Source organism: Triticum urartu, chromosome 6A (genome assembly GCF_056163025.1).
Source record: "Triticum urartu cultivar PI428250 chromosome 6A, HENAU_Tu73, whole genome shotgun sequence".
In the NCBI taxonomy this organism is placed as follows: Eukaryota; Viridiplantae; Streptophyta; class Magnoliopsida; order Poales; family Poaceae; genus Triticum; species Triticum urartu.
In genome coordinates, this window is record NC_141878.1 from 516,179,382 (window position 1) to 516,191,170 (window position 11,789).

General features: G+C 45.9%; 1 protein-coding gene across 1 annotated transcript; it reads left to right on the forward strand.

Annotated features, from left to right (window-relative positions):
- The first annotated feature begins 9,575 nt into the window (after window positions 1-9,575).
- On the forward strand, window positions 9,576-11,789 carry LOC125529590 (annexin Gh1). The gene is made up of 4 exons (XM_048693997.2): window positions 9,576-9,941; window positions 10,014-10,232; window positions 10,731-10,943; window positions 11,318-11,789. The coding sequence occupies exons 1-4, from the start codon at window positions 9,720-9,722 to the stop codon at window positions 11,609-11,611; spliced, it is 948 nt and encodes a 315-aa protein (XP_048549954.1). The 5' UTR covers window positions 9,576-9,719; the 3' UTR covers window positions 11,612-11,789.

Here is an 11,789-nt window from a genome sequence, read left to right on the forward strand (position 1 = left end):
TTTGTTTGAGTTGTTTGGATTGCTTACCACATGTGTCATGTGGTTCGCTGCATCATTGTTTAGGCTTAAGAAGAGGAATAGTCTATATCTTGCGAGCCGTTACGTTTCCCCAGGAAAACAGGAGGCAAACAGGAGAGGCCCCCTTTGTGATTTACCGGCGCCGCCGCTGGCGGGAGGGAGGGGGAACCTCAGACCTGGGCGGTCGGTGGGTTCTTGGTAGGGTTAGGAGGCGGCATCGTGTCTGAATAAGTCTCCCCTGGCTCCTTAACCGGTAGGACGGGTCTCTTGCCTTCGTCGAGGAGACAGTGGGGTGGGGATCCTCGGATCTCGTCGAGATCGCGGGCTATGGTGTGTGGAGGTCGACTGTCACTGGCCGGGTTGGACCTCGGGTTGGTGGTGGTTGTTGAGACACAGTTTCTTCTTCATCCTCGTCAATATGATTTTCTACTAATGTTCTTCCTCTTTCTTTGTGTTGTTGCTGTTGCATGCTTTGCCCAGGCGGGTGGCCCGGCCGCGGCGCCAGGACCAGATCTTAGTTCGCTTCCATTTGGAAGGGGCACATGTAGCGATACTCAAAGTAATAGATGGCGAAGGCTGGTACTGGTGTGTTGGATGCACATGTATGTCATTGTCTTTTCGGCGTTAGGGTGAAGAAAAAGGGGAGCAATGTGGCTTTGTTTAGGTTTTTCCCGAAACACTTTGGCTTTTCTTCGAGATACTTCCGGTTCTGTCTCGAAAACACTTCCAATGTTCTTGGAACTTTTTCAATGAATTACACTCAACGCTCCTACACTTCTAATTCTCAACAAATCAGTTACCCTTAAGCATGTGCCCCCGCATGTTCGGTAAAGTGTGGACATGAACCCGAAACTTCTTCCAGTTCAGTGACCAACAGCGGAACCATGGACATCCATATTGACCCCTACACCCATACGAGTAAATATCGAGTGAACCCGTCGTTCCCATATGATATGATATTCCTTTTGCTTTATGATACTTTACAAAAATCGAGGTGAGATGTATCGGCATCACGTGAACCAACTTAATCACTATGCCAGTTTCTCGTTATCGGTTTTGTTCTCTTTTCTCATTCATGTGTTTCGGCATCCCGGTAAACAAGTCATACTATGTCTAGCCAGACGATGATGGATACCATCACACAAAGAGGGCCGTGAGAATATCTCTTCATCGTTGAAGGAGCAAATCCCAGTCTCAAGCTATCTAGTTCTCTGCCATACTTTTATGATAAACCTATAAGTTGTCGTTGTGATCACCCTGTTATGGTTGATGTTTGACGAACCCCAAAATGCACCATCTGGGATGAAGAAACTCGATACTCTCATGGTCTAATGAATCGTGTATACGTTAACATCTCTGTGTTATATACTATAAACTTGTGACGAAAGGAACTCTTAGTATAATATTCAATTTGGGTAAGTTCAAGACAAGTCTACTTCTAATATTGTATCATCAAAGTTTCTAGCATCCTCGTTACACTAACTTATGCTCATGATCAAGAAAAAGGAAACCATCATGCAACAAATTGAGCTGACTAGGAATATATTAACTGATTATTATTCCACACATGCCCATGATCAGGAAATAATAATTGTTATTGTTGTCTATAGATCATAGTTCCTTCATCTAGAGGATTCCAAACCTCTCTCAGTACCTTCCTTGATGGCCAAGGATCTTGCAGGATCAAACTGGGATAAAATTGGTGAATAATCACAAAAGTTAAAGCCAAATCAGTAGCCATGATTGGGCTATACGAGCACCGGTAAGAGCATTTGTGCTCGTACCGCGCACCATCTCCCCCTCTAGAAACTGTGTACGGTGTTTTATATTTTGGTCGTCATTCCCTTATATGAATTCTAATTTTGGCGTTCTTGGAATTGTTGGATTCCTATTATTGACCCCGATACACTCCTGACATTGGGTCTTCCGTTTTGGCTTCTTGGGAAACATGAATTTGCAAAACTCGATGAAAGGCATGTGTCTGGTGCTTGCACTTCTCCAGTTTGGCCACAACTTATTTCCTTTCATCGTGCTAAGTCCATGGGAGCTTAATTACACCTACAAAGACAAAAAATAAGGGGAAAACTAATAAAAACCAATTTTTGAAAAAAAAATCAGGCCATTCAGCGATTTATTTGTTGATTTAGCACTAATCGGGGGTGACTGATAAGATTATGCGATATCGTTAGTATTAATACCTAACCCGCAGCCGATCAAGATGCTAATGATAAGTGATATCTTGACCATTGATTACTAAAATTGCGCAGTGACCTTAGAAAAGTGCATGAAAAATAAATTTTATGCAAAATGGACATGAAAAAGGCTAGATGGACATTGAACATTTTTTATATGCAGGTTGAACATTTTTTAGCTATCCGTTGAACATTTTCCAAGCACACATTGAAATATACGTATTTAACATTTTGCTAAATGCGCATTGAAATTTTTTAAAACATGCGGTGAACAATTTCTTAACACACATTGAACATTTTTTTGTAAATTCCATTAACAATTTGGAAAAGCATGTGAAATATTTTTTAAGTATTACACACATTTTTAAATGTGGCAAACTTTATTTTTGAATGGTACAGAATTTTCAAATTACGCGAACAAAATTTTGCATTGTATCAACAATTTCCAATATGTCACAATCTTTTTTTTTGAAATTTTTGAATGAAATGATTTTTTACAAATTATGCAATCAATTTCGTTATATTGCATTAACATTTTTAATGTATTGTTAGCTTTATTAAAATTTGGTAAATTGATTTTCCTAAATATATTAAAATGTTTCAAGTTATAAAAAATAAAAAAGATTGGCAACAAGTGAACGAGAAGAATATGAATAAAGACAACATTTTCGTGGGTCAGGCCAGGAGACCTTGCTGTCGACGACGTCCGCAGGCGTAGGCCTGAAGGCAAGGGCAAATTCGCCGGCCCAATCTCCCGAGCTCACTTGAGCGATTTTTTCCCCTCAAAAAAAAAACTTGAGTGACTTTTTTCCCTTTTATGAAAAACTGGTTGTTGGATGTTTTTTCTACCGATTTTTTTCTTTCTTTTCTTTTTCTAATAAATCTCCGACCGTGTTTTAATTTTTTCGTGTGTATTAAAAGAAATATCAATACATTGAAAAATAGTTTATATTAAGAAAAATCACAGTATGTTTCAAATTATGCAATCAATTGCCAGTGAACACAGCCGGGCATGGTGGGATGGGTAGGGCTCAAACACCCGAGTTTCCACTTGGCTTTGAACTGGCCCCCTACTCACACATGGACTCCGAATTATCACCGGCCCTGGCCCTGCTAGGCTCAGAGGAAGGAGGTACAGGCAAAACCAAGGGACAGATGGCACCTGGCATGGAAAGCATGAAGGAGGATGGTCAAGGACAGGGATTCAGCATGGAGAAAGAGCAGGAGAAGCAGCAAGTGGTCGCTGCGCACAGACAGGAGAGCCAGTTTCAGCAAGGTATCAATTTTGACCCGAAGACTGCAGCAGCAAAACTGGCCATAAGATCAGGGAAGAACGGACATGGAAAGAAGAAGCATGGGGGAAATCCCAAGAGTAACACCTCGGTGCTTGGGAAGAGAGGTGAACGCATGATTGAGGGGGGAACCCCGACAGAGATGGACTACACCACTGGGGAGTCTGATTACCATAAGAAAAAACGAGGTGCAGATGGGCAGTTGAACAGGGAAGAGGCAGGGCAAGGGGAAGTATTGGCAGCGACCGGGCTAGGGGCTCCCGGTGAACTGGCGGACGCGACTGCACGCGTCCGTCAGGAGCCATGAAGCTCCTCAGCTGGAACTGCCGGGGTTTGGGATAGCCTCGGACAGTTCAGGAGCTAGTGTGCTTGGTAAGCACGCATTGTCCTTCTATCGTCTTCCTCTCAGAAACTAGGCAGAATAAAGAGAGGGTACGTAGTCTCGGATGGAGAGTAGGTTTTAAAAATTGCATGCTTCATGATGGAAAAGGGAAAGGGGTGGAATTGCTCTGTACTGGGATGACTCGGTTGAAATAAAGAAATTATCAGTTGGCCCACGTTATATTGATGTGTTAATACGGAATAATCCGAATGAGATGTGGTGGAGGGGAACTTTTGTGTATGGGGAGCCGAGGGTACAAGACAGGAGGCACATGTGGAATCTCCTGAAAAGAATTAAACACCACTCAAGTACCCCATGGCTAGTAATCGGGGATTTTAATGAGACGCTCTCGCAAAGTGAACATTTTTCAGTCTCTAAGAGATCATAGAAGCAGATGGTAGACTTTAGAGAAGTGTTGAGCTGGTGTAACTTGCTTGATCTAGGATACCGGGGTCCGGGATGGACTTTTGATAGCAAGCAGGAGGGAAGGAAAAATGTAAAGGCAAGGCTTGACCGTGGTGTGGCTACTCCATGTTGGAGCAATAGGTTTCAGAATGCGCAGGTAGAGCATATCTGATCCACCAGGTCGGACCACCTGCCATTGCTCCTTCAGTTTGTATAGAAGTTAGAATACAGGAAGAAGAAAGAATTCAGGTATGAAGCACTCTGGGAGAGAGAGGAGTCCCTACAACCTACGATAGAAGAGAGCTAGAATAGCTCGAGGCCGGCGACAAGTTTACAGGATATACAGGAGAAGCTACGTATAATGCAGCAAAGATTGGGGAAGTGGAGTTCAGAGAAAATCGGGTCCATTACCCAACAAACTAGCAAACTCAGGAATCAGCTGCGCACACTGATGCACAGACCGACATGTGCAGAAAATGACACAGAGATAAGAAAGGTTACTAAGGAACTTGATGAACTATTACTAAGGGAAGAGATACTATGGAGACAACGGTCAAGGGCTACATATTTACGGGAAGGAGACAGGAACACGAAATGGTTTCACCGTTAGGCGATGTGGAGAAGGAAACATAATAGCATCACAAAATTGATGAATGAGAAAGGGGAATGGATAGAGCAAAAAACGGATCTTCATAAAATGGCGACAAATTTTTTCAAGGTGCTCTACGCTGAAGACAAGAATGTAAAACCGTAGGAAGTCTTGGGTCTGTTCAGTGAGATTGTGAGTCAGGGGATGAATGAGGAACTGGAGAAGGAATACACGGAGAAAGAGATCAGTGACGCCTTGTTCCAAATAGGCCCCCTAAAAGCCCCTGGACCAGACGGTTTTCATGCTAGGTTTTACCAAAGGAACTGGGGGTGCTAAAAAATGAGGTGGTGCTTGCGGTAAAAAGATTCTTTGTAGAAGGCACAATGCCGGAGGGACTGAACGACACAGTCATAGTGTTAATTCCCAAAGGCAACGATCCCAAAAATCTAAAGGATTTTCGGCCGATCAGTCTGTGCAACGTAATTTATAAGGTGATCTCAAAGTGTCTGGTCAACCGTTTGAGACCACTATTGGATGAGCTTATCTCGGAGACTCAAAGCGCCTTCATCCCAGGGAGAATGATTATGGATAATGCTTTGATAGCCTTCGAGTGCTTCCATAAGATCAGCCACAGTAAGGTCCCACAAAACACACATTGTGCCTACAAGCTCGACCTCGCCAAAGCTTATGACCGAGTAGATTGGAACTTCCTAGAGGGGGTGTTGGTTAAGTACGGGATCAGTAAGAAGTGGATAACCTGGATCATGGTATGCGTCCGATTGGTCAGATACACAGTGAAGTTTAACGGAGAGCTATTGGAGCGTTTTAAACCGACGAGAGGCTTAAGGCAGGGGGGCCCATTGAGCCCATATCTATTCCTGTTTGTAGCGGAAGTCTTGACACGCATAATGCGAAAAGAAACAGAAGAAGGATCCATCATGCCAATCAAGGTCGCACGGGGGAGCCCAGGCATCTCAAACCCGCTCTTCGCGGATGATAGTATGTTGTTCTTTCATGCATCCGTAGAGCAAGCAAAGGTGATCCAGAGTGCTCTGGACAGATTTCAAAGTGGTACAGGGCAACTCCTAAGCATAAGCAAATGCTCAGTACCGTTCTCTTAGAGGTGCCCAAGTAACATTCAGATTGAGGTCAAGAACATTTTGTTGGTGGAAACCTCTACGTTCGAAAGAAAATACCTGGGGCTACCAACGCCGGAGGGGAGAATGAAGGATGAGAACTTTCAACCCATCATGGAAAGGTTCATGAAGAGGTGCAGCAATCGGAATGGCAGACATATGTCCTTTGCTGCGAAAGAAGTATACGTCAAATCAATAGTGCAAGCATTACCGACCTTCACCATGGGCGTGTTTAAAATGTCAGTTGGTTTCTGTGAGAAATATGAAAGATTAATAAGAGAATTCTGGTGGGGAGAAGAGGAGGGCCAGCGCAAAGTTCATTGGATGTCGTGGGACAAAATGACGAAACCAAAGAGAGGAGGAGGCATTGGGTTTAGGGATATGCACTTGTTTAACCAAGCACTGCTAGCCAGGCAAGGATGGAGACTGATCCAAAACCCTGATAGTTTGTGTGCTAGGGTTCTGAAATCGAAATATTATCTAAACGGAGAGCTGATGGATACGGTGTTTGCCGCTGATGCATCACAGTCTTGGAGAGGCATCGAATTTGGCCTTGAGCTGCTTAAGAAAGGGCTGATATGGCGGGTAGGAGATGGGAGGAGTATCCAAGTACAGAGGGACCAATGGATTCCGAGAAGAGAGGGCCTCAGAGCGGCCAACTTTACATGCAGATCTCGAATCCGGTGGGTGAACCAACTCATAGATCCGATATCAAAACAGTGGGACCAGGAGCTTATCCAGCGTATATTTAACCATTTTGATGCCTCTGAAATCCTCAAGATCAGAATACCAGAAGGGGAGGTGGCTGATTGCATTGCATGGCACTATGAGAAGTCATGTGTGTTTACGGTCAGGAGTGCTTACAAGCTAGCGACAAAGCTCAAGGGAATCGGACCTCAAAGTTCAAGCTCAACAGCTGAGATAGATGATCGCATCAGTTGGGACCTCATATGGAAAGCAGGTATACCGGAGAAGATTAAAATATTCGCCTGGAGGGTAGCGACTAATACATTAGCAACCAAGATGAACAAATGCAAACGTACTCTTGCCATTGATAATACCTGTAACATTTGTGGTAACACAGAGGAGAACGAATATCACGCAGTGGTGGAATGCACCAAGAGCAGAGCACTTCGGCAGGAAATGAGAGCCAAATGGGCTCTGCCAAGAGAGGAGTTTTTCCGCTACACTAGGACAGACTGGCTCCAAAGCCTGTTAAATTCATGTGATGGAGTGACACGGAACAGAGTTCTTCTCCTGCTGTGGCGGGCATGGTACCTGCGCGACAACATAGTCCACGGAAGTGGCAAAGAGCATATATCGAGATCGGCCGCTTTTCTAGTTCAGTATGAGCAGGAGATTAATGCATCCCAAGATAAACTAAAACCTGGGAGCGCATTTGGATGCCAAACTTTGTTTGGGGACCAAGGGATTCAGTTGCCAATGCCTGTGTCGACAAGCTGGTTGCCACTGTCGGAGGGTGTTACTAAATTAAACACCGATGCGGCATTTGAGGCCGCCTCTGGAGCAAGTGCATGTGGAGCCATTGCTAGAAATGCCCAGGGTTTGATCCACTTCTCAATGGGATGCAAGCTAGATAATTGCTCGTCGGTGGAAGAGGCAGAGGGGGTTTCGCTACTGCATGGCCTTCAGGAACTAGCTAAGATCTACAGGGGTCCGATCCAGGTAGAGGTGGACTGCTCGTCACTGGTCCCTGCGCTATCCCCAAGGTCCACGAATAGATCAAGCCTTTTCCCAATCATTGCTGAAATCCGATCAGTCCTGGCTGGATTCAGAGGCGTAGAAATTGGATGGATTAGTAGGACTGCAAACAAAGCAGGACACTGTCTTGCAGCACGCGTGAGGACCCATGACGATTTTATTTTCTTTGGCTATGCTCCGAGTGAGCTGCAGGATATTTTGTCAAACGAATGTAGTCCGGCTGTGTAACCCATTTGGGTTTTCCTCAAAAAAATCACAGTATGTTAAAAAGGGTCACATACATTAAAGGAAAACCAGAAAGAAAAATTGAAAGCAAAAAACCAGAAGCTAATAAAAAAGAAACATCAGGTAGTAGGCACCCAACTCACTCGCCTGCGGGTGTTACCTCCACTAGTTGACACCTACGATGCATCAATTACGATTCGCCGTTGATCTGTGCACGACCTGGATCGTGGCCATTGTTCGTTATGGAGTAGGCGTTTCGGAGGGGAGGGGAGTGGGGAGCCCAGTCCCATTTTCTGTAACTAGGCCTAAATTTTTGCCAGTATTGAGGTAGACAACAAGTTTTGATGCATTGGGCCTTCCCTTGACAGGCCTATTCGAGCCATGGACGAAATTTAGACCAGTCAACTGTTGAGTGTGGATAGTGCTAGCCACGAGAAGGAAGAGGGATGTCGTCGGCGCATCATCAACTTGATCAAACATCGTGCAAGTTTGTTCAATTGTACTCCATTCTCAAATATAAGTCTTTTTAGAGATTCAAATGTGGACTACATACAAAGTAAAATGGGTGAATGCGCACTCTAAAATATGTCAATATGCATCTGTATATAGTTTTTACTGAAATCTGTAAAAAGACTTATATTTAGAAATGGAAGGAGCAGTTATAAATTTGAATGTCGTGCATCAAATATGGATGCAGATAAGCTAGCTAGGTTTTCCAATTCTCTTGCTCAAGGGAGACATGTTTGGTCGCTCCATCCCCATGATCCTCTTTATATACCATGACATGTGAACTATGATCAATAGTAAAACTTAGCGTTTCCCCTAGAAAAAAGGAATGTCGTCGGCGTCCGGTACCCCACTCTTCTTCTGTCTATCTGTCTATTAAAGAAGGACAGTATTAAAGAAGGACAGGAAAACATGCCGTCCGGGATAGCTTTAGCTGATTATATAGCTGTAAAGAAAAGCCACTCTGTCTAATCTGAAAACAAAGGAAAGCCACTGATATCGCGCCATAGTGGCGAGCACATCCCCGCATTTCTTCCGTTCGGAATTACTTGTTGCAAAAATGAATGTATCTAGATGTATTTTAGTTCTAGATACATCCATATTCAAGACAAGTAATTCCAAACGGAGAGAGTAGTTAACTAGTACTCTCTTCGTCCAAAAAAACTTGTCCCAAACTTGTTTTTTAAATAAATGTATCTAATATCAAATTAGTGCTAGATACATCTATTTAAAAAATAAGCTTTTTCGAACGGAGAAAGTATCACAAACTAATCCTGGTTGATTAACCAAGTCCAGGTGTCCGTGCCGGCCGGCCAGACACCGCTCCTATAATCCAGCAGCACGACGTCGCTTTTTTCCTCCTTTTTTCTTCCAAAGCACGACGTGGCTAGTGGCTACCATCGTGGCACGGACACGCACCGAATCAGACAAGAAGATTGACAGGGGCAGGTGATCGCCCGGCCCGCGGGGCCCCAGCCCAACCCCTCCACTGCACTGCTGTATTGGGATCGGAGACTGTCGGCCCGCCGGTCCATGTGGCGCTGCCCGGACGGGCGCGGCATCGCGGTCACCTTCTGATCTGGCCCTGCCGCTCGCCTTCCCCGAGCCTCCTCCTCTCCTCCACGCGTGCGTGCATAAAAAGCCCTCCGCACCGCGACTCACGGCGCCTGCTCCCCGCGCGCACCAGCACATCCAGCTCCCCGAATCGCGCCGGGACGCACACGGGCAGACACACGAACCGGACCGGACGAAATGGCGACGCTCTCCGTCCCCGCCGCCGTCCCGGCCGTCGCCGAGGACTGCGAGCAGCTGCGCAAGGCGTTCGCGGGGTGGGGCACCAACGAGCGCCTCATCGTCTCCATCCTGGCGCACCGCGACGCCGCGCAGCGCCGCGCCATCCGCCGCGCCTACGCCGAGGCCTACGGCGAGGAGCTGCTCCGCGCCATCGGCGACGAGATCCACGGCAAGTTCGAGGTAAACATCTTATACTCCTACTGGGTCTCTTTCTCGCCTGATCCGGCTGACGACGGTCGTGTTCTCCTGCAGAGGGCGGTGATCCAGTGGACGCTGGACCCGGCGGAGCGGGACGCGGAGCTGGCCAACGAGGAGGCCAAGAAGTGGCAGCCGGGGGGCCGCGCGCTCGTCGAGATCGCCTGCGCGCGCACCCCCGCGCAGCTCTTCGCCGCTAGGCAGGCCTACCACGACCGCTTCAAGCGCTCGCTCGAGGAGGACGTCGCCGCGCACGTCACCGGCGACTTCCGCAAGGTCGGTCGGTCACACGCTGACACGCACCTCTCCCTCTCTTCCTTCCATCGTCCGCGCTCGACAAAACGCGGATCTCAATCCGTCCAAATGCGCATCTCTGCCCAAATCTACAAAATCTCCAGACATCATGACAGAACGGCGAAATGCCAACGATATCCTTCACAGCTCCCAGTCCGTTAATATGTGGATCTTCGATTATAATAATCATGCCACGTAACTTGATCATGTTATATGCTTCGTTACCTATTCACGAACTGATTTTCTTTCCTGTTATTTCATCCCACCCTTTTGGTGCCATGATTAGCACGGCACTGCGGTGCGCTTTTCACTCTGTTATTCTTCAGTTAAGCTACCATGATGTACTATCTCCTGTTTACCCGACGTGATACTTATCCAGATCTAATAAGACGATTACAATTCTGAAATACTCCTTAATTGCTGCTAATGAACACCGGCAGTCCCTATTTAAGGCAATTCCATAATATTTCTTCATCTCAGCTTTTGGTGCCTCTTGTAAGCGCATACCGCTACGATGGCCCGGAGGTGAACACATCGTTGGCACACTCTGAAGCCAAATTACTCAACGGAAAGATCAACGAGAAGGCCTACAGCGATGATGAGGTCGTCAGGATTCTCACTACAAGGAGCAAGGCTCAGCTACTCGCAACATTCAACAGCTACAATGATCAGTTCAGTCACCCCATCACCAAGGTAAAATTACAACTAATCACCTCCTTGCTTACTCATAGTTGCCTCTTCTCCATTCAAACCATGAAGACAAAAACACATCTTACAACGAGAACACCGATCTATGTTGCGCTTTGAGTGGAACTATTTCATATACTAATGATGAATTTGTAAAAAAAATTAAAGAATGATGAATTTGGTTCGGCACTGGTAACAGAAAACTGCTTCACATGATTTATTGCGTTCACTTAACATTGTCGCTGTTAGAAACTTGTACTGCACATATTATCGGAATTCAAATGATTATACGTCGATAAAAGAGTAGTTCTTCCCACTTGACAGTTTCAGGAGACATTGTTTGGCTGTTCGTACTGATATATTCTGCTGATGACTAACAGGACCTCAAGGAAGACCCCAAGAACGAGTACCTCTCAACCCTGAGGGCGATCATAAGGTGTTTCACCTGCCCTGACAGATACTTTGAGAAGGTCGTCCGGTTGGCCCTTGGAGGCGTCGGCACAGACGAGGACACCCTTACGAGGGTCATAACCACTCGCGCTGAGGTGGACCTGAAGGTGATAAAGGAGGCGTACCAGAAGAGGAACAGCGTCCCGCTGGAGAAGGCTGTTTCCAAGGAAACAAGCAGAGACTATGAAGATATGATGCTTGCACTTCTGGGGGCAGAGTACTGAGGCGTGTGTCTGATCTACCATATGCTTGATGATGGGGGAATAAAAGTGCATAAAACTGCGAAATGTGTTGTTTTTCATGGATGATTATAAGTTAGCCTGCATGGCAGTACTCGTCCGATAAACTATATAATTTTGTCAATTGAGCTGCAGAAATATCATTGGTGTTTTTTGAAGTTTA